Source organism: Rhodnius prolixus, unplaced genomic scaffold (genome assembly GCF_049639745.1).
Source record: "Rhodnius prolixus isolate KJV_2025 unplaced genomic scaffold, Rpr scaffold_3, whole genome shotgun sequence".
Lineage (NCBI taxonomy): Eukaryota > Metazoa > Arthropoda > Insecta > Hemiptera > Reduviidae > Rhodnius > Rhodnius prolixus.
This window is the reverse complement of record NW_027411603.1, coordinates 38,131,845-38,154,444: the sequence shown is the minus strand read 5'-3', so window position 1 is coordinate 38,154,444 and position 22,600 is coordinate 38,131,845. Positions and strand designations below refer to the sequence as shown.

The window sequence follows — 22,600 nt, the reverse complement described above, 5'->3', positions numbered from 1 at the left end:
TCGAGAGAATATAATTTCCTTTAATTTTTTTACCCTTTACAGAATTAAATAGTTTTTATAAAACTATAATAATCTATACAAAATGTGAAAAAAAAATAACTTAACTTTTAGCTAAAGCAGTTAATATCATTTAATATTGCTATCAGTAACAAAATACAAATATACATATATTTATCAAATTACAAAATGGAATATATTAGTCATTAAATGTCTGAGTTAAGAAAGAATGTACATGTTCATAGACGACAAGCATAATAGCTCCACCTGGTCCCAATCGCATTACTTTAGGTAGCAGTCCTTTATAAAGTGCACGCCATCTAAAAATTGAATAAAGAATGTAAGGTTTTGGAAGTTAAGATCCAGGCTTAATCTTTGCTCTTTTAAAAAATGTATTTTAAATAAATGTGTGATAAAATCAAATTATTCAAAGTAAGTATCTCACACTATGACTGAAAGATTAAAATATTCAAAATCCACGGTGAGACAACTTCTTGCAATCCAGCATTTATAATTCTACAAATTTCTACATGATACAAGGCGAAAAACATCGAATAGTATTTCTGACTTATTAATTTTAAAAAAACAGAATAATTTGAGTTAGGCTTTCTATGCCTTTCAAACATTAAGTCATTATTTTCACATGGAAGCATTCATTAAGAGTTCCAATAGATCACCACTGATCAGAACTATTGAATCGAAAGGACTAGATTAATTTATTCTTAACTTAGTATGCATTATACTGTTCAACTAAATAATCAACCCAAAGAAAAATTCAGTATAAATTATTGAATAATTAAATTATTATTATCTAATTCAAAAAAAGGTCTTATGTATCAAATACAATTATTTTTACCCTTCTTCCCTGTAGACGATCATAATTGTGGAAGCAGTCGTTCGGTATTTGATGACCCCTTTGACTGGTTGAGGGCCCTGTATCCTGCTTTTCGCAACATCAAAAGGAATATTAAAGCAAGATCCCAGGACACCTGAAGTAAAGCCAAGTGCTAATTTTCCTAGGGTCTCGACTGTAGGATCCTGTGATAAAATAACTATAAATAACTTAATGCGTCTCCAAAGGATATTTATACCTTATTATATATTAATAATAAATATTAATTAATAATAAAATAAGTTTCTGCCTTTTAAAAAGCCCAATAAATAATGGCACGATTTTAACAAAAAATTTATTTAAAAAAAACAATACCTTTACATGTGAAAGTTTTCCTTTCAGAGAATGATAAAATCCGAAATAAATGCCATTAAAGACCATATTCCGAGCAACAGTAGCTGAGATGCCTTTGTATAAACCTCTGAATCCAAAACCCTGAAAAAATTCACATTTACAATCTCTCCTGGCTAATAGCCAAGTTTCTGTTATTTTACTGTTACAAGTGGCCTGGAAAAGTCATTTAGTACTAGTCAACTAGTTCTTAGAAATTTTGATTAACAACTACAATTCAGAGCAGTGCTCAAATGGATCAAGAAACTGACATTGAGAAAACATATTTTGATTCACTTGTCCAATCTAAAGAGACTATTAAAACTTAATTCGCGTTGGTTGGTTGGTTTATTTATAAAAATAAATAAAATTCAAATATTACCTCATTACTTATAATTTTTTTGGTTGTAACCCAAGTGCTTGGTAATTCTCTCATGTGAGTTTTATCTGCTTGCATCGAAATTTTGACAACTTCAAAAGGATTAACAAAAAAGGCTTCCGTCAGACCAGCAAAAACGCCGGCTAAGGAGAATGTCTGAAAATTCGCAAATAATGTAAAAAATTTTCAACAAATTAATCTAGAAGTTAAAAAAAAATATATGCATCACTATACCAGTGGAGTAGGGGTGGGAGATCCAAATAGAAAGAATCTCTTGTACTGCTCAAAAGACACGAACTGAAAAAAAAGAAAGAAAAGAATATACCTACTTTTTTGTTACCTTCTTGTGGGTAAAGATAACTTTAGCAATTAAATTTAGTGAAATAATGAGAGCAACAATTCAGTCAATAAAGATAACAAGTTTTTCGCTAAATAAATCGTTTTCTAGGGCGTTTCTGTGCGGATTGGTTCTCAGTTACAATATAGATTAAGATGATAATAAATTATTGGAATCATGGGGAAAAATGAGGAGTCATGTTTTATTATAGGCTATTACCATCCTCGCTACTATTAATCTATAAAATCTTAATATTTAAAACTTGTTACAATGCTTTGTTTTGAATATAATCTCTTTTTAATAAAATAGTTCCGCCTCAAATAAGTATTCGTAAATATTTCTAATCTATCCCCTTCCTCTTTTATCCTGTAGTGTCAAGAAGGGTTTATGAAGACTTGGCTTGGTTGATACCGACATTTCTCTCACAGATTCAACAACTGTCCAACAGGCCATTCTTCTCTTTTCCAAACGTTTCGAATGTTCATTTCTGGTGTCTCATCTCTTCATTAACGTCCAAACCACCGTGGTTGCATTCGCATAATTCGGTGCGCTACTAGTACAAATCCAAAATTTCCGCAATAGGTGGCGTTCCTAAGACAGTTCCTTCTTTTTTAATTCTCTACTCTTGGAAGTGCTTTATTTCCAACACTTAAAAAATAACATTTACATCTTTTCGTGAGGGCTAAGGCTCATGTCCATATTGAGTGTTGAAACGGAAATTGTATCTAATACTTACTCTTTGTTTCTATTGACACCTTTCTTTTGCTGACCAATTATTTGAAAAAAACCCTGATATGTACTAACAAAACTAGGCCTTTTCACTATCATTTAAAAAACAGAAATTACCTAAATTTTGGTATCTTTGAGAGAAAAATCAACTCAAGGAACCTCAATCACTAGATAAATCATACAGTAAGCTGCATTTTAATATTTTTTTGTGCCACGAAAGTTTTAACTTACTTTTACTGCTCGCTTCGGTGTTTCTGCAAGGATAGGTGGAAGAATTCCTTTCCAGAAAGCAAAAATGCCTTCATGTTGGCGCATTTTACTTAAACAATCAACAATTCCAGTATAATGATTAGGACTACTAGCCTGGAAATGAGCCTGAAGTTGTAATCTAGTTTTAACAACATCTAACGGATGCATTATACATACTTCTACGAAACCTATAATGTTAACAATGTAATAATCATATCGTTGCTTATATTTAACCAACTAATCAAGCAATACTGTTTACCTGCAGATCCGCCGGATCCCACTTGTATAGCAGCATCCTTAAAAAACTTTTTCACATCACTCATTTTGTTAATAAGTTAGTTACTTTTTAAAAAAGAAAGTCGTACATCTTGTCTGTTCTTACTGATAATTGTGATATATTATTTCAAAAGGTTGTTTCGTTTTAGTTCTATAAATAGAAAAAATACAGTCATGGTGTTGCCTAACTACAATATTATATCATCATCTGATAAATGGATAAGTCAGTAAAGAATTTTAAATATTTACTTAAATTTGGCATCGTCATTTTCCTCCTCTCAGCACAAAGACATATGCAAATTGTATTTATTTAAACTGAAGAATGGACATCTCCGAATCCACGTAACCTTATCTGACGTAAGAACAAACATCTTTAGAGTTAGTGATGGGCTAATTGAGCGGACTCGGTCCACTGGAACGAATCCAATGGGAAACCGAGCTGATTCAAATGCCTGTTTTTAAAAAAAGTGATTCCGCCCAAAAAATTAAGGCAAATTGAAATGAAAATAATTAATACTGAAGTTACTTGGATGTTAAACTGAAATACAATTTTTAAAAGACTAGAGGCAATCATTTAGGAGCCACTGACTTATTATCACAATCCACATCAGAATAAAAAACCTGGCAAGCTTAAAAAACTGATGCTTGGAGGGGCATAAGTTCCAAGATTTAACAGAAATAAACTCTTATCAACTCTAGTTCCACGAAGTACATTGTCATGGTAACCAGAAGAGATCCCACCTGCAAATTCTATCATTCTGCAATTGTAAGTAGGGAATGTGGAATGATTTGAGGATAGGTACATTTCGGTTGGCTATTAAACAACAAAATGTAGACAAAATTATAGTTCTTACTTCATAGTACTTTAATATACTTCGAATTAATTATACGGTAACGTATTTCAAAAAATAAAAATTATACTAATAGATTCTGCATTTTTTAGAGACTGCAATAATGAAGTTTGACGAATTAAACTATCTTTAAGCTTACTAATCAACTTGAATACTGCCGGTCTTCGAAAACTGGAACTAAGAAAATAAAATTGTAACAATTACACACAGAAGTTATTGATTTACGATGGTTTGAACTTGAAGATCTACAAAACTAAAGAAAGTGAAAGGGGAGAATTGAATTATTTTATTCAGTGAAAGTGATTACTTTGCCATCTAGCGACGCTTGCATGTACTACTAAAAGATTGTAGTTCCACAAATCGTCGCTAGATAGCATAGAAATGTACTTTTGCACGTTTATTGGACAACTCATCGACCCCAAATAATAATTAAACAATATACAACTTAAATAAACTCTAATGAAAATTTTTAGCATTTAAAAATCAAAATATTATTTGGAATAAACACTCACCTTTAATACAATGTATTTATAAGTAATTACCTTCAGTTAACATCAGCAAAGTATTGTAATTACTTGTAACATTATTCTTCTTAGCATTCTCTATAAACTAAAGTAGCTGAAGTTAATTTGTTACATTTTTTCCGGAAAAACTGTTTACTGATTGACCGGGTAATTACTTTAGGCTTATTTCTTTGATAGGCTCTCGGCAGTCTCAAGGCAGTAAGGATGAAAAACCTGGGGTTTATGCCCACTAATCCATGATATATCTCGGTAAACATAGAAAAACTGGCCACATATCTTCAGCCAGAGCTAGTTGCTATATAATTGCGATGCCGAGAAAAGAAGGATGGTCATTAAAAAGTCGAATTTAGACGGTTCTGCCCACACTATTAAGTCAGACGTAGTTAATTCATTCAAGGGTGAGGGGGCATATCAATTTTATTGAAAGAACCATCAATAAAAAAAACTTTAAAAACCAAATGTCCGTCACATTATTTCTCTGTTTCCTTTATTGCAATTAGTATGACATTTTAACTGTACTTTTCATTAAAGATTGATCAAACTAATTAAAAGAAAAAAGAATTATTGTTTATAAGTTAAAAAGAGGATTCACTGCCTTCTTATAAAAGGGAAGATAAAATTAAAGTGCTGCAAAGGTAAATAAATTACCATCAACTTAGGAAATGTTAACACAATATATTTAAATATTTCACAAAAAACGCATTTTGGCATCTTTTTATTTGCGTATTTATTTAAAAATTTTTCCTTGAGTAAATGAACGGCCGGCTTTATCTTTACAGGTCCAATCAAGATATTCGTTTATCATTTTCTTGTGACTGGCATCATCTGAGTTTAATTTGGACCAGGTATAAGACTCATAATCTACCTGCAAGTCTGGACTCAACTAAAAAAAATAATTATAATAATTATGAATGATTAGAATAGTACAATAAGATGGGATTACTTTGAATACTATTCGGTTAATAATATTACAATAAAAACTTTTATCTACTTCTAAAATCAAATGATTTAATGTTCAATCATAAAAAGTTTTATTAGATCATATTTGTCAGTCGATTAGCTATTCAGTGGTATGAATGGTTAATAGTCTGCCTAGTGATTAGTATACCTCGAATGCTAGATTGTGGCCTCTCCAAATCCAAATACCAGAAATGGTACTATCATCGTCTTTTCCAAAGAGACAAACTGAAGCAAACGCGTGTTTTCTCATTTTATCTAACCTCTGGAACATACCTAGAAAAATATATCTCGTTAAGATTTTAAAGAAGAAATTAAAATCAATCTCAACAAAATTTAGCACTTACCGGTAATAAGGTTGCAGCTCATGAAGACTTTTTTCAATTCATCGTTGTATTTATATTCGCCTAACCAAATAGAATAATTGTCCTTATCGAATTTCTCCCAAAAATATGGAATTGATTTATCTGTATCTTGATTTGAATAAGCCCTTTTGAAGTCGTCCATATTAAATGAACCTGGAGGAAGGGCACTAAATGGATCCTTAGATTTCGGTTCTGCAGCCAGTGCTAATTCCGTCTCATCCAGTTCTTCTGGTTGAGCCGGTTTTGGTTGTTCTTGTTTCGGTGGAAGTTCCTTCTGATCGCCACTTCCGCCTTTCTTTTTTCCTTCTTTTTTCCCTGAGAACCACGAAAATGTTATGTGTAAAAAAAAATTAAATAAAATAATAATACTGAATTGAGTTCTTAAAAGTTATAAATGCAAAAGAATAAGGGGCAACTTGAGAAAACGAACTGGATCTTGAAAGTAATATAACCTGATAAAGAACAAGAGAACAAACTTTGTGGATTGAGCAACCTACTCAGATGTAAATTTATTTAAACGTTCTAATCTAAATACTCTAAACATTTAGGGCATCGATAATGTTGACTAAATCAATTTAATTAAAATTTAATACATACCACCAGATTCAGAACTTTTGGGTACTTCAGGTTCTTTTTCACAAAGTTTAACAGTACCAATTACATTCTTGACTTTTGGTTGATTTGTAATAGTTGAAAACCATCTATTTACATTTTGATAGGGCTTCCTTTTCATAAATTGAAGCACATTCCATTAGTAAAGAACCTCAATTAATGAGCAAAAATTGTAATCCAAATTTGATATCTTAATTTCTTATATCTTATTACCTAAAGTTTGGATCCAAAACATATTTATAAGCATTAAGTAGAGTACAGGCAAGCACAATATCAGCCAATGTTATTTCTTCTCCCACTAGGTAAGTTCTAGTCAGTAGATATTGATTCAATTGTTGAAACACGTTTTTTAACTCATTTTTCGCATTTGCAACAGCCTGGAAAGAAAAAGAACAAATATAACATTTGAAAAGAAAAATTAATTAAAAATATAATCAGAACAGGATGAAGGAAATTTAAATGAAGTAGATCCATTTATTGCAGTCAAAGACCGTCCACTATTCATTTTTATTTAATTAAAAATTATTCATAAAAAATATATAAAGTGATAGATGTGAAAATCTGACTTTTAAAACAATTAATTCTTCGTAACGATATTCATATAATTTGTACACAATGTAAAAAGTACTTTAGAGAGTCTGTACATTGTTAAATGTAAGGTTGGAGTGTCATTTGTCCTGTCTGCTAATGAACTTATGAGCATCCTGAGTTTTTTTAATTATTGAGTAGTATTTCTCACCACCCGACTATTTCTAAACTTTTTTTTTTTAATTCTCAGGATCTCGGTGCGAATATTTCCGGAGAGAATTCGAAATAGAAAATTTGGCATGGTCTCAATACTTTTCTCACCAAGCACTACAAAGTGAGTGGTAGAAATTCAATTCAGATCTAGGTGTTTTCCGACTGCAATTACAACTCCTATTAATAATTAACTTCAACTCTGAATTTTACTTACAATTAATTATTTTGATGATTATTACATAAGAAAAGAGCAGTTTTAAAGTAAAGTATAAGTTTTAAGAAAAGAAGTGTAGAAGATTTCATTAAAGATCATAATTCTAGTTACTACTTATAAATTTTGAAAGTATCACTACTCGCTTAAGATAGCAGCTTTCTGATAATACATTAATAAATTAACTGGGGTAACTCCTTTAAAAATAAAAATTAATAAATAAAATTTTGCGAAGGACCTTAGATGTTGAGCACCCTTAAAAAAATAAAAAATAAAATTTAATACAAAGTCTTAATACAAAGAAAGACGTTCTGTGTTTTATTAACTTGTAAGGGAAGTCAATTTAAATAAAAAATAAAATGTTTTGAATGTAAAGATTAAACACAGGTTCTATTTCGACACATTACAGAGGGGCAATTTGCGATATGTATATATGGTCAACTACTACAACTATTAACTATAGTCCCTACAAAATCTACATGGAACATTCTGATTTTAACATAGTTTTAGTGTTAACACCATTCTCAATACTTAGGATAGAAAAAATAAGATTTCGAATGATATGATTTTCTTTTTAATTGGCAAATATATATATTGTGGGCGAATATGTTAATTGGTTAAAATCATATTAATTATTAAATAATTATAATAATACGGACAGATGATAAAACATATGTGTGATATATTGAATGTAAAAAAATATTGAAGCTAGAGGTTTTTGTTTTATATTCATATAGCGTTGTGTTCTTTTGACTGCCTTAACCCATGTTGTTGAGAATAAAATAAAATAATAAGAATTCATCATAGTGGTTGTTCTTATTTCTCTTAGTGGATCAACTCCTTCAGCTTCAGGTGTGGGGTTCGAGGCAGATCAAATTGGTAAGAGGCAAATCAAGTTATATTGCAAAAAAAAGGAAACGAATTGAACATTGAAAATAGTGAAGAGTTGTCGTATAAACTAATTGATTTGCGAGGAAGTAATAGCAATTCAGATTGTTCATCGGCCGTAAGTAAAACTCAGTTATATACTACATTGGTTTAATTTATTTGCAAATATGACGTCATTAGGAGAAATTAATAGAATTAACAAAAATATTAGCAATTCTACCATTAACGCTATTCGAGCACTTCATTTATTAATTTTTGAGTGCGAAGGAAATCGTCAGAAAAGAGCTAGACTGAGAAAATTTGAAGGATTTAGTTTTTTGTTGGATTCAGAAGAATATAAGGTCAAACTTAAATTCATACATGAAAATTTAACTGATGGTGACCTTACACTAATCTGCAATATTCTTAACATTGACCATGACGGAAATGCGGACGAACTATCCAAACGTATTTGTACAAGTCTAATGAATTTAGAAAATTTAAAAATATTAAATGAAGCGGTTAATGAGCAAGAAGATGAAGATACTGAAGAGCAAGATGTAAAAGAAGAAGAAAATAAAGAAGATGAAGAAAGAAGTAATTCAGAGTTGTGTTACCATCCCAAATTTTTATTAAGAGATATAGAAGATTCTATTCGTCCTTTCACCGGTAGTGACAATTACACCGCTAATCGGTGGATTAAAGAATTTGAAGATATGAGGAAATTATTGAAATGGAACGATTTGGAAACTTTTATATATGCCAAGAAATCGATAAAAGGATTTGCAAAAACAGTAATTAATTGTGAGCCGAATGTAAACAGTTGGGTTAATTTGAAGAGGGTCTTAAGAGCTGAATTTCCAACTACGATAAATAGTGCTACTCTACATCAGATGCTAGTTAACAGAAAAATGAAAAAAGAAGAGACACTTAAAGAATACTTTTGTCACATGCGCGAACTGGCAGGAAGGGGTAGTATCGAAGATGATGCATTAATTAAATATACAATCGACGGCATCAATGATGACATTAGAAACAAAGTTGTTCTTTTTGGCTGTTCTACGGTTGCAGAATTTAAGAAAAGAATTGATATTTATGAAGAAATAAAGTTAAGCAGTAAAGTACATCAAGAGAAATGTCAATCGTTAGCATTCAAGAAATTTCCAGAGTCAGTGCAGGAAAGAAGAGTGAAAAATGCAGGTACTACGAGTGTGGCGAATGTTGTTCGATGTTACAACTGCGGGAAAATGGGTCATGTTTCTTCAGCATGCACGGCTCCGAAACGAGAACCTAATTCCTGTTTCAAATGCGGATCTCAAGGACATCAAAGAAAGGACTGTCCAAGATTACGTCCCACATCGAGAAAGCTCACGGAAGGTACTACGCATAAGGAGATTGGCTGGATTGCAGAGAGCTCATCGTTAGCACCAACCTACGAAGTAAAAATTAAGCTAGAGGTAAACGACGTAGAAATTAGCGCTACTTTAGACAGTGGTAGCCCAATTTCTCTAATTTCTGAACATATTTTGCCTGTCAATGTTATTATAAGTCCGTATACGCGTAAATTTCAATTTGAAGAAGTCAATAAAAGTAAATTAAATATATTAGGAGAGCTTAAACAAAATGTATCTGTTAATTCAATTAAAATTCCAATTACTTTCTATGTTGTTCCGGAAAATACTATAAATTCTATCTGTTTGTTAGGTCGAGATTTTCTTTCATATGATGGACTGCAGGTTAAGTTTCAGGGTAATAATGTTTGTATTGATGTTAAAAGAACATTAGTTGAAGAACCGATAGGTGAATGTATTTCTGATATTTTAAATATTGATATTTCCAATAACGTAAAACTTAATGAACCTGATTTGGATATAAATAATGAATTATCATTAGAAATTCAAAGTAAAGTCAAAAATATTATTAAAGAAAATTATAATGATGTTGAAAAACCTAAAGAGCCCGTAACAAATTTAGAGCTAGCACTCACAGTTAAACCCGATTGTCACTTGGGGTATTTAGTGGATGATGAAGGGATTTGTCCCTCCACAGCAAATGTTGCTGCAGTTGCAAATTACCCAATACCCAAAAATTTTCGCGAATTGCATAGCTTCTTAGGATTAATTTCTTATTTCCGAAAATTTATTCATAACTTTGCTATTGTCGCCCAGCCACTATATAAGTTGTTGAAATCTAAAATCAATTTCGTATGGTCCGAAGAAGAATCAAATTGTTTTGAGCGACTTAAGAATTTCCTAATATCAGAGCCGCTGTTAGCTATTTATTCACCCACTGCACTTACTGAGTTGCACTGTGATGCAAGTGCACAAGGCTATGGTTCGATCCTTGTGCAGAAACAGTTCGACAATGAAAGTTATCCAATGCGTACTGCTAACGCTTATGAAGTTATTAAATGGCAAGCATGCTACTCGTTTTTTTCCCAATACCACAAGCCAGTTAAGTTAGTTTTCGATGGGGGTTCTGGCTTCAATCCCAATGGATTTACTAAATTCCATAAAAGTTCACCTATGAACATGAAACCGTGGTTACCTAATAGTTAGCCAATTGCAGACTATTGAACTTATTTGTTTTAAGTTTGCTTAATTTTTCAAACTTAATGTTTTGTACTTTTCTAATTTCTGTTTTGGATTCTAATGTTATTGTTATTTATTTTCATAATTTTAATTTTAATTTTGCTAAGAATTACTGTTTGATTGTGAGACCAATCAAGGTCAGGTTGGACGAGCTGTGGGCGAATATGTTAATTGGTTAAAATCATATTAATTATTAAATAATTATAATAATACGGACAGATGATAAAACATATGTGTGATATATTGAATGTAAAAAAATATTGAAGCTAGAGGTTTTTGTTTTATATTCATATAGCGTTGTGTTCTTTTGACTGCCTTAACCCATGTTGTTGAGAATAAAATAAAATAATAAGAATTCATCATAGTGGTTGTTCTTATTTCTCTTAGTGGATCAACTCCTTCAATATAAATGTGTCTAAATGTAAATGAAATATTGATCTGCTCCAGCTCCTATACTGCCCAAAAGGAGGCCTTTATTCAAATTACATTTTTGACTTGAAAAGATTTCTCGGGATAGCAATTCGTGGGGATATACAATTTTATTATATCTTTGGAATCAGCCACTTATCAGGGTTATTATTACTTTGCAAATACCCCCAGTTACGGGGGTAGATACAATCCCTCAGGGAGTTGACTTTTAACAAACACAGCAAAATTATAGCTCATCAACCACACCTAATTCTCGTACAAAATCCCACTATAATTTTTATCTCTACCGATATATAAGACTTTACAAAGACATAAAATAATTTGGATCATAGAGAATCTGGCTTAATAGCCACCTACTCGTTACGATCAAAATACTATTTCTAAATTTAATTCATGCATGTAACATAAATACTTATTAGGTACAACCAGTAAATCTCGAAACATTTACAGTAACTTTCAAAACGACTAATTTGTCTTAAGTTACTTTTCGAAATAAATCAATAAAATTAGAACTGACCAATTCTTTCTTCTCCCCAATAACAAGAAATAGATTTTCATTATTCCACTAAATAAAATATATGAAAAAAACAATCACGGAAGAAGTTCTGAACTAGTAATTGTAAACAATGTTTTTTTTTTTTAACTAACATCATTCGTTGATAAAATATGTAATAAACTTATATTAAAATAAAGGAATAGTTGAGGTATACACAATGCAGCGGATGCGTTTTGTAATATGGTCGGAGCGGGTTAGGCGACGGATTCTTCTTAAGTGAAATGTAGAAGTGAAGAGGAAGAGCTGCTAGGCAAAGTCAACCTTGTAAACTTGTAAACCTGTTGAAGGGACAGGCCAGTTTTAAACACTAATAAACATAAGTTCAGCTTAACATCAAACGTATCAAGAGATAAGTAGAAGTATGTAAGTAGTGATATAACTTGTCCTAGATATGAATGTCACCTTCCCAAATCTGATAAGAATTCTTGAAATATGCTTAACCAAATAAAATAATAAGCACAATTTTGAGTAAATATAGCAATTTCAATAAAGACTATCGGCCGTGGTAATATTTCAGACTGGAATGTTAGATTCTACCTGCTGGAGCTACGTACCAGTAAAACCAAAGCAGCTGACACCTTAGCTTTAGTATCAAGTACCATACCTTAACCATCCGAAATCTACTTCGACAACATTTATTGTTAACAAAGAAACAACTCAAATGATAATGCTAATGATTAATGTTTGTGATACCTGTTTGTTGAGCTCTATCATACCCATGTAAGGGAAAACAAAAGCACTAGTATATGGAAGAACTTCTGTATCAGCATAACTCAGCCACTGTATGACATGAGCTTTGTCGGTATCTGTTTTCCCGCGTAACTCACTACTGCTAACTGAAGTTAATAAAATAAAACATTAAATTAAAATAACTTAGATTAGTAGTAGCGATTCAACTCGTAAACCTTCCAGCTTACCGAAATAAGCAATTGCATTGCTCTCAGTAATGTACTCTCCTTTAGAAGACATAAACGCCGGAACCTGAAATATGGCACGAATATAGGTTAAACATGTGGAGCAGCTCTTAGCAACTCTGAACAGGCTAAGTGACTTTCTTTTAATATCCATTAAATCAATATGATAAAATAAAGAATAAGCAGTTAGTTTTCTACTTACTTTGCCATGAGGAAACTTTTTAAGGAAGTCGGGAGTTTTATTCGTTTCTCCAAAAACAAATTCTGGTGCTACTTTTACCCCTCCACCCCCATATTGTGCTGCTATTAATACTTTATAAGTACGAAAATTATCAGGGATGGTGTATAAGGTCTGTAAAAATTGTTTAGTACGTAAATATATTTATAATGGACATCTAGCAATTTTATAACAAAATTCACTCACTCCTGACGCCATCTTCTCCAGAGGTCGAATGTGAGTAAGAACGAAGAAGGTAAAAACGTGGATAGGTAGCACTGCCCACTGGGACGACTGACATCTTGTTTGCCACAGCCTCTTATATTACATTGATTCTAAAATTAAAATAAATAAGGTACATATATATACATATATATACGGCTATGGGTTAGGGTTGTTCAAGATGGAGGTGTTGTTTTTGTGTTGGTTTATGTACTATATCTAAGGTTTCGTTTTATAAATAAACAAATGTGTTTTCAAAAGTAGTACTTTCTTTTTCATTTTACACTAAAAATATTTAGTGAAAGAACAGATGCATATAAGGCCATGAAATTAAATATTAGAATTACTTCTAGTTTTGTTCCACAGATGAGCAAGTGCAAATCCGAGGTCTGTGAAATATTTCATTGTGATATACGTTGCATAAAGGACCTTTTGAAATTGGGTGGATTAAAAATCCATCCCCAGAAAATCGAATGCCGCCGTCATTGACGTCCATGGACCACTCTAGGCCAGGGTATAACGATGACATATATGGAAGATCAACAAATAATTTATTAAGTAATTCTCCGCAATCCAGTTACAGCTTCAGAAGTAGTTCAAACTATCGATCTCATGAGGGTCAGTTTCCTGGATTACTGCTATGTACTGCTACTTATGATTATCAAAGCAATGGAGAAGATGAACTCACATTGCGAAGAGGTGAGATTGTTGAAGTCTTATCCAAAGATTCGAAAATTTCTGGAGATGAAGGATGGTGGACAGGAAAGATAGGATCTAGAGTTGGCATTTTTCCTGCAAATTTTGTAGCCGAAGAATCCGAACTGTCTAGTGCTTTTAGTCAAATCCAACCACCAGAGATAGACTTTAAAGAGTTGCAGCTAGAAGAAGTTATCGGTGCCGGAGGATTTGGCAAAGTTTATAGAGGAATATGGCAAAATCAAGAAGTTGCTGTGAAGGCTGCAAGGCAGGGGCCAGGCGAAGATACAAGTACTGTTTTGGAAAATGTTCTTCAGGAAGCAAAATTATTCTGTTTACTTGACCATGAGAATATTGTTGGCTTAAAAGGAGTTTGTTTGAAGGAACCAAACTTATGTCTGGTAATGGAATATGCCAGAGGAGGTTCCTTAAATAGGGTTTTAACTGGTCGGAAAATAAGACCTGATGTTTTAGTTGATTGGGCTATACAGATTTCCAGAGGTATGTGTTATTTACACAATGATGCCCGAATTCCTATAATTCATCGGGACTTAAAATCCTCCAATGGTAAGTACATTTATTTTTTTTATTTTTAAAAAAGTTCGAAATTTAAAGTTATTCTTTAGTATCTTTCAACTGCTCCCGAGTAAGTTCAGTGTACAAAAAAATTGTTTTATAATTGACGAAAGTGGGCAAATTCCCAAGAGCCTTTATATTGAAGATTTGGGATTCGGCCTTGTGAACATTAAAATACAACAGAAATAACTGCATTTGTCTACGTTTTACTTTTAATAAACTATTTTCAATTTTGTTAAAAGAGAGGACCCCAAATACGCAAAGTTCGTTCCAGTTTTATTAAATAGAATTTTTAATTATTATTTTTTCTTCAGTGTTGATATCAGAACCAATAGATTGTGAGGATTTACAATTTAAAACGTTGAAAATAACTGATTTTGGCCTTGCGAGGGAAGTTTACACCACTACTAGAATGTCTGCAGCCGGAACCTACGCATGGATGGCTCCTGAAGTAATTAAAAGTTCAACTTTCTCCAAAGCAAGCGATGTTTGGAGGTAATTTTCGTATTTTGGTCATTAACTATGATTTAAAGAAGTATAGCTTAAAAATTTCTGTTCAGTAGCAGTTTTCTTTAACTTCAAAATTACGAGTAAAAAAGTAAGACATTTGAATTGAGAATTCAGGAAATCGTTCAAACTTTTAAGTACTTTTACGTTTATAATCCAAAGTTAATGATATTTATAAGTTTCTTTTTGTCCGTAGTTATGGTGTTGTACTTTGGGAATTATTGACTGGAGAGACACCATACAAAAATATAGAACCTCTTTCAATCGCTTATGGAGTAGCAGTTAACAAGCTGACACTTCCAATTCCAAGCACATGTCCACAACCTTGGAAACAACTCATGGAAGGTAGAGTGCAAGTTATTTATTTGATTTTCCATATTAAAACTGTCCGGTAGGACAGTTGTATAAGGGTTGATCGTCAAAAACTGCACGAAAAAGCGTAACGTTGAAAAACACCCAACTTAGACATTTTTTTTCTCTTTTTCTATAAAAGATTTGAATGAATATTGACTAAGAAATTTACATTTTAAAGATTGCTGGGCGTCTGATTCCCATTTAAGACCTTCTTTTGAAGATATACTAAAACGTTTAGACATGATTGTACAATCAGGATTTTCACAAACGCCTTATGAAAGTTTTCATACCATGCAAGACGGCTGGAAACTCGAAATTGAGGAAGTTTTACATGATCTTCGCAATAAAGAAAGTGTGAGTACAACTGTTTATTTTTTTTTATTGATTCACAAAGCTCCGTTATGACTAATTAAATATGGTTAACTGTTATGAAATTCAATAAGTTAAATTCTTGTTCATGGGATCCGTTAAGATGATCATAATTCCAATAGGTATTTCTGTTTTCATTGTGTTTCAATCATTTTATCTTTTTCACGCTGACTAGGTATTTAAGTCCAAAGAAGAGGTAAGTCAGTATTTTAGAATCTTACGATTCAGCATTGCATGATGAAATGTAATTCAGATTTTATATTTATTTGGTTTTAGCTAATTTCAATATTATTGTTTTTATGATTAAGTATTGTAGAATCATTCGTATCAGCTTTGTCTACCTCACATAGTACAAAAACTTATACTTTAGAAATTCTCTTATGTTGAGATTTTTAAATTTTTTTATATAAGAAAATGTTGAAAACAGATATTTAGAAAATAAAGCTAAATTGCACATATTTTCTAATTTTGAATTTATTTTTTAGAGCAATTATACTTTGAAAATTTTGGTTTTCTATTCGATTCTTTTGCAAGTGATGTGTCTATTCTTCGTAGGTCCTTATTCTAAGTATTAAAATGAGTTTGAGACTATTCTTTGAGCTTCACCAATAAGTTCCTTATAAGTTCACCTAACATTCGCGTTGTATCCTAGTTAAGAACTTCCACAACCAATTTTTTGGTGGTTTACATACAACAGTTTTTTAAGACTAGTGCTCATTTTGTTACCAAATGTCTTGATTTTATTTGTATACACTGCCATTGGAAAAATTGCTTTAATTATTTACACTTTTGCCTTCTACACGATGTTCTAGGAGCCTTAGTACTTTTTAAAACAGGTTTATTTATGTTCTCGTCCTTGATGAACTCTTCCTATAACTTGAAATGAAAAAGTAGATTTTACTGTTTCTCTCGTCTCTCATTCTTAGTTCATATGAATTTTATCTAGGTTCCAAAGAACTAGATATCTATCTAGTGTGTTGAGATATTGTCTCGTTCAGATGAGCTATTATTGGGATCTAGGTTGGTAGATAAGACGGCAGTATCATCAACATAAGTAAGAAGAGTAGTCTCAGGATGGGTTGGTAATGAAATGAACTTAAATAAAAATTATCAATAAAAAAATTCAATAAAATTAATGAGATAATAATTATGAGGATGAATATTTGCCGGAAGAGTAGTTAGCATTTTGTAATAGTAGTTTTTATAGAACTTGCAATTAAACAGTATTTACAGTTATCATTATTTACATGAATGAACTTCATTTTTGGAAATATTTTTGTATCTTCCTTTTTTGAAAATGAAAATTTCGTTTGTATTATACAAATATGTTCATTTCATTTATTCAAATTTTCATTATTATTTCAAAAAATATTTTTCAGAATGCTGAATAATTTTTGTAAAAAGTTTTTTATCGTAAATCTGGCATGAATTGTTTTGATACGTTGTGTCACTCATTTAGTGTATTTAGGTATCTGGTTTATTTATTTACATTATAACATTCGAACCTTCCCACTCACCATGTTTGGTACCATAGATTTCTTTTTCGATATCGTAAGTTATTATCTGAAGCTTGACTTCAGACTATTCAGATGAAATAATGTTGAACATTATTCTTTCACAGAACAGTTAAAAAAAAAAAAAAAAAAATCGATAAAAGAACAGTACTAAGGAACATTAAAATATCTTTCAAAGTATAGTACTGAGCAGTTGTAATCGAAATCGTTTCAAAGAACTGTTTAAGAAAATGTGTACTGTTTTCTTTTCGATTAGTCTCTTCGCAATTGGCCTTAGACACTCAGTTAAAAGCATGGATTGCAGCACCTCTTGAACTGAATTGCACTGCTTTGTTTTTGCCAGGGATTGGTGCTGTTCCAAACCACGCCGTATTTACATTAGGATAGTTTTCTCACCAAATAAGAGAATGGTTATGGCAGCATAGAGTAATCATTGTTATGATATTTGGTCATTATAAACCTCGTACACTAGGGCATACTTCTAAAAGTAATTCTCTTAAAAATTCATTTTTCCTCACCCTGAGTATATCTTCATAGGATAATGCATGAAGGTTTAGTTTTTTATTTAATACGTACCCACTTTCTTAGCCGCTAGTTCCTGCGAGGAATATGTTCAGCGTAAAACTGAAAGTTAAGAAATTTCCACTTTTATTTTGAAAACGCTTTATTATTGATAGGTAAGAACAGTTATACTAAAAGAGAGTTTATAAAATTTAAAACTTTATGAAATTGAAAAGTACTATTCATTGTACTAGTCACATTAAATATCATATTTGACGGTAACCAACTAATATTTCAATACTTCTGGAGTACACAAAGTCTAAAAAAGTTTGCATAATAAATGTAACTTTGCAATTAGAAAAATTTTAAAGAAAATATTCTTTAACAGAATATTTACTGTATCCTTTACATCTAAAAATTTTATTTGTCCTTCCGGAAATCCACATATTTGTTATGTGAAACAATGTGTTTTGTTTGTTAAATGTGTGTTATATAATTTGAAAGTAAGCAAATCCTCACTGGTTGTATTGACATTTAAAAAAAAAAAAAATATTATTTACTATTATTCAGGAATTGCGATGCCGTGAAGAAGAATTAAAACGTGCTAAATTAGAGCAGAACTTAATGGCAGCCTGTCTTCTCCAAAAAGAACGAGAATTACATGCTAAAGAATTAGATTTGCTGAAAAGAGAACTCCATATAAAATTGTTCATGTTACAACAAGCAACACCAACTCCAAATAGAAGACGAGGAAAGTTCAAGAGGTCAATGCTAAGGGCTATGAAGAAAGAACCTGGGCAAAATATAAGCTCTCCTTCTGGTAAGTTTTATATTTGAACTTTGTGAGAGAAGATTCGCTAAAAAAAATAATGAAATTTATAATTCCTTTGCTTGTCAGTATTTGTATATACAGGGTGAACCAGTAAGTATTGTCCATAGGCCTACTGTGTGTAGTACATCTAAAGTGGAGTTCAATGACGTATTGGCCAACTTCATATTTTCCTCTGTTCTTGAGTGACGTCACTAACATTTTCTCAAATATTTCAGAGAGATCAGATTTTTTTTTTTAAGTGCAATTTGTAACCTTTGCCTTCCTTATTTTAAGACAATCTACATTAAAAATTGACTACTGGTCCATCTAAAAGAGTTTTCAATGAATTAAACAACTTGATAACTAACACTGTTGAGTGCTCGTGAATACGTTTTCTTGTAAAACAAACGTAATTTCTCATAAAGATAAAAGGAATCCTGGAAAATGATATACCGTTTGAAAGCCCATTAAACAAGGAAACTTTTATAAAAAGTGCCAGCACCTAGGACGGATAATGATTACGTACGGGCCTAATGAGTTTTCTTAAAAATTTCGATTATTTTTATTTTCCCAGTTTCCGGAGGAAGATTGAGGCTGTTTGGAGAATAACTTATGCTTCAAAATGGTATCAATTTTTAGAATATTTATCTGTCTTTCTAACCGTGTCATCAGAATCGAATTCGGACTAAAACATTCTGAGTAATAACATTTTTATTGGAAAAAAAGTAATGATTTTAGAAAAAAAATTAAAGTGACGTCACTCAACTAATATGAAGTTGGCCAATACGTCATTGAACTCCACTTTAGATGTACTACACACAGTGGGCCTATGGACAATACTTACTGGTACACCCTGTTTATCGTTTTGTCCAACCAGAAGGACTTAACCCCAAGCAGTAGTGGTTCTAGGAGGAGCTAGTAGAAATAATTTTAATCAAATTTCCGTAATTTGAAAATACCCATCAAATAATTAATGAAAATGCGATATCATTTAAAAAAGATAAATACAAATAAAGTAGAACTCATCGAAATAATTACCTAGGTCGAATAAGTCAAAAATTGAAAATGTGAAGTTACGTCGTTCTGGCACAACAATATGTAAGTGATGTTCAAGTTGAAGAAATTAGGATATTAGTAGGATCCCAGTTTATTGCATAAGAGGATCTCTATTTTTTTTTAGATCCGTAACAAGAAAATAAATGTAATTGTAACGATTTGGACATTCGCATATTCATCTTTAGTAAAATTTATGGTTTAATGTTAATTTTGTTCTAGATTTTCGCCATAAGATAACGGTAAAAGATACGGCCTCAACTAGTCCACCGCTGTCTCCAAGTGTTACACGTTTCAGAGGTACTTGTAAGTTGGATTAATTCATTCGAAAAAGATAATAATTCTTTATGAAAAATTTATCAGAAAATTTATGTTTATAGAAATAAATGTGCTAATGTTTATCTTTATGAAAAACTCTCACTTTTTGTTATTATGATAAAAAAACTGATCGTGAATCCAATTCATCTATTTTTTTTTTTTTTAGAACTACCCATGCGTTTTGTTTAATTTGATACTGTACTTCTTCTATAGCTGTACAGCATTTTACTGCCGACTTAACTCCAAAAATCTATCCCTCAACCAGGATTATTGTGTGATTGAGCTAAAGTTACTTCTAATTCTATTATTTATTTTATTTTTTTCATTAATCTTGCTTTCATTACTTTCTTGTTTCCCTGTCTGTTCTTTTTTTTCATGAGAGTTTTCCCCGTTTCCAATTTGCTCATCCCTTATTGCATTAGATATAATTGTATTTTCTTCCCCTTCGTAATTACTTTTTCATCCAGCTATTTAATTTTTATTTTCTCTAAAAGTTCTCTAAATATAGAGTAGATGGTTTTTCGATCGGCCTAGGTTGTTGTGAAAACATTTGTTCCTTGTTCTTAGAAACGAATTTTTAGTTGAAATATAATGGATGTTTTCACTTATATTTCTTTTGGTGCATATATGTTCATGTTGGTGCGTTCTACTTGTGTATATATTTTTTCTTTAAATAACTTTCTAGTAGTATGTTTCCTAAGACTACACTGGCACTATTTTTGACTTAGTTAACGAGGTTTGTATTTTGCAGACGCCTATCATTGACAGTTGCAGAAGCCTTTGGTGTAAAATCATTGGAGACATTGCTCATCACCATTCAGCATTTTTATAAAACTATTGATTCAAAATAGTAATATGGTTATTATTATTATTATTTTTAAAATGTTAAACAGTTGACGATGATTTAAAAAGTAAAGTTGGAGGTGAAATGAAAGGAAAAACATGGGGACCCAGTACTTGTCAGAAATTACGCTGGCATCATCGTACTCGACCAACTGTCGGCCTTCCTGATTCAAGAAATCCTAAATTTAGTCATTCTGCTCCAGATCTTGAGAAGCAGACCCATCAAGGTATTTATATATTAATTGATAAGTCTATTTAATCCTTAATTTTTGAAAGAGCTAATAATAAATAATAGCTAACCACATTTTCAGCAGATAGTATTGTACTGTCTTTAAAATTTTCGAATTTTTAGAGTGGAGTAATATTGGTTCAATGAATGGAGAGACTAAAATGTCCTCATTCAAAATGGTTATGTACAACATGTCGGCAATGCTAGCTTGCATTGGAATTGGTTCAGATTTTAGGAATGTTGACCAATACCATAGGTACGATATAATACTGAAATGAAGTATTTGTTTGTAAAAAAAACATTTTTAACATAATTCCTGTTTGGTAAAATGTTTTTCACAGAAATGTTAGTGATGTTGATGAAGAAGATGAATCTAGCAGTGGTGTATCATTTCTCGGTTCGGAATACTTCGATGTATCATCTTCATCAACACTGTATGGTGGTCACAATACTTATCATGGACGAGGCGTCCATTCTAGGCCATCACTTTCGTCTCTTTCACAACCTTTGCATGATAGGCCATCCAATTCATCTTCTTATCTTATTCAAGGTAAGCTAACAACGCTTAATTTAATGATTTACCGCCTTGTTTTGAGGTTACATCTGGTGTATGTTACACCAGAATTGCAATATATCACTGTTGAAGATGAAGGTATTTACTTGGACCAAAAATAGGTTCAAAAGGTTTCTAAGGGAATAATGATATATTTGATGGAGTGAGCCATCTGTAGTACCAAAGAAGAATTGCTGTTTAAACAACTATTTTTTCTGAATCCCTAGAAAATATTGATTTTGCTTAATCGAACAAGAAAAGGAAAGCATCACTTAATTGTTTCACTTTGTAATATTTCTCAGTTTTAGCATAAAGTGAATGTATTTCACATATTTTATTAAATTCTTTTGCTATTGTATTATTGACGTTTAAAAAAAAATATTTATAGAATAAGTTAACCTTACTAATATATCTATTGAAATAAGACGAAATATAATACTCCTCTCTTTTATTTGTGGTAGTCTCTTTCTCTTGCTTGCTTCATTGAGACTTAGTGAAATCCTATAACTTTTTAACTAGTAAATCTCTTAAGGATCTTCAAGTCCTTTTAAACATCGACGCCAAATGGTCTAAAGATTTACAAAAAAAAACCTTGTCACAGCCAACAGCATAAAAATCGTCGGTCTGTAATTGGGAATAATTGGATAAGTTTTGCCTCAACTAAACCCCCAATCTCGGATTTATTATCCCACCCCAAGAAAGTATTGGTCGAAATCCAACTTAAATCCTGTAAATTCTATGTTTTTCTCTATTTTGTCGAAAATATTAATTATTCAATTATTTTTTTTTTTATTTTACAGAAAGTAGCAATGAAGATCTTAGCTTTCAATCGGCGAGGGACAGTCACCGTGTGCGTTTTGATACACAACAATCTAATTATCCTAAATAGCTTATCAAAATTTTATATTAATTTTTCTAAAAATTCTTACTAGTATTTTATGATTTGAAATTGTTAATGTTGTATATTAATAATTTATTATTATTATTATTTTTTTTTTATGGGGAAAGGAATGTATTTATTATCATTATA

The 22,600-nt window shown here is 31.4% G+C and overlaps 3 protein-coding genes across 7 annotated transcripts; 1 reads left to right on the top strand and 2 right to left on the bottom strand.

Moving 5' to 3' along the window:
• Nucleotides 1-3,579, bottom strand: LOC141452535 (mitochondrial 2-oxodicarboxylate carrier). 2 transcript variants are annotated; one of them, XM_074124797.1, is made up of 8 exons: nucleotides 3,439-3,579; nucleotides 3,173-3,340; nucleotides 2,896-3,101; nucleotides 1,833-1,895; nucleotides 1,602-1,754; nucleotides 1,205-1,324; nucleotides 854-1,035; nucleotides 1-317 (listed from the first exon to the last, which is right to left on the bottom strand). In XM_074124797.1, exons 2-8 carry the CDS (start codon nucleotides 3,234-3,236, stop codon nucleotides 197-199), a joined length of 909 nt encoding a protein of 302 aa, XP_073980898.1. In that variant the 5' UTR covers nucleotides 3,237-3,340; nucleotides 3,439-3,579; the 3' UTR covers nucleotides 1-196. The 2 variants fall into 2 exon arrangements, with proteins under 2 accessions (XP_073980898.1, XP_073980899.1); XM_074124798.1 differs by lacking the exon at nucleotides 3,439-3,579 and having other exon boundaries at nucleotides 2,896-3,027.
• A 1,640-nt stretch (nucleotides 3,580-5,219) lies between these two features.
• Nucleotides 5,220-13,377, bottom strand: eEF1gamma (elongation factor 1-gamma). The gene is made up of 9 exons (XM_074124789.1): nucleotides 13,232-13,377; nucleotides 13,010-13,159; nucleotides 12,811-12,874; nucleotides 12,587-12,729; nucleotides 6,712-6,875; nucleotides 6,484-6,611; nucleotides 5,869-6,201; nucleotides 5,673-5,797; nucleotides 5,220-5,447 (listed from the first exon to the last, which is right to left on the bottom strand). The coding sequence occupies exons 1-9, from the start codon at nucleotides 13,241-13,243 to the stop codon at nucleotides 5,292-5,294; spliced, it is 1,275 nt and encodes a 424-aa protein (XP_073980890.1). The 5' UTR covers nucleotides 13,244-13,377; the 3' UTR covers nucleotides 5,220-5,291.
• Nucleotides 13,378-13,403: 26 nt separating this feature from the next.
• slpr (mitogen-activated protein kinase kinase kinase slipper) lies at nucleotides 13,404-22,600 on the top strand. Of its 4 annotated transcripts, none has more exons than XM_074124780.1 (11): nucleotides 13,404-14,509; nucleotides 14,833-15,013; nucleotides 15,222-15,370; nucleotides 15,558-15,733; nucleotides 15,924-15,944; nucleotides 18,334-18,583; nucleotides 19,850-19,927; nucleotides 20,839-21,015; nucleotides 21,141-21,273; nucleotides 21,359-21,567; nucleotides 22,371-22,600. In XM_074124780.1, exons 1-11 carry the CDS (start codon nucleotides 13,720-13,722, stop codon nucleotides 22,457-22,459), a joined length of 2,253 nt encoding a protein of 750 aa, XP_073980881.1. In that variant the 5' UTR covers nucleotides 13,404-13,719; the 3' UTR covers nucleotides 22,460-22,600. The 4 variants fall into 4 exon arrangements, with proteins under 4 accessions (XP_073980881.1, XP_073980880.1, XP_073980883.1 ...); XM_074124779.1 differs by having other exon boundaries at nucleotides 19,850-19,933; XM_074124782.1 differs by lacking the exon at nucleotides 15,924-15,944.

What these genes read in the sequence shown, in the direction of transcription:
- LOC141452535 (XM_074124797.1), bottom strand. Translation starts at nt 3,236, where the DNA reads ATGAGTGATGTGAAAAAGTTTTTTAAGGATGCTGCTATACAAGTGGGA. An exon ending in GGGATCCGGCGGATCTGCAG is followed by an intron (nt 3,102 to 3,172) that starts GTAAACAGTATT and finishes TTAACATTATAG; the next exon opens with GTTTCGTAGAAGTATGTATA. An exon ending in CTCCCACCCCTACTCCACTG is followed by an intron (nt 1,755 to 1,832) that starts GTATAGTGATGC and finishes GCGAATTTTCAG; the next exon opens with ACATTCTCCTTAGCCGGCGT.
- eEF1gamma (XM_074124789.1), bottom strand. An exon ending in TGATAGAGCTCAACAAACAG is followed by an intron (nt 6,876 to 12,586) that starts GTATCACAAACA and finishes TTTTCTTTCCAG; the next exon opens with GCTGTTGCAAATGCGAAAAA. An exon ending in CAAAAGTTCTGAATCTGGTG is followed by an intron (nt 6,202 to 6,483) that starts GTATGTATTAAA and finishes CGTGGTTCTCAG; the next exon opens with GGAAAAAAGAAGGAAAAAAG.
- slpr (XM_074124779.1), top strand. Translation starts at nt 13,720, where the DNA reads ATGCCGCCGTCATTGACGTCCATGGACCACTCTAGGCCAGGGTATAAC. An exon ending in ATCTTCGCAATAAAGAAAGT is followed by an intron (nt 15,734 to 15,923) that starts GTGAGTACAACT and finishes CACGCTGACTAG; the next exon opens with GTATTTAAGTCCAAAGAAGA. An exon ending in AAATATAAGCTCTCCTTCTG is followed by an intron (nt 18,584 to 19,849) that starts GTAAGTTTTATA and finishes ATTTTGTTCTAG; the next exon opens with ATTTTCGCCATAAGATAACG.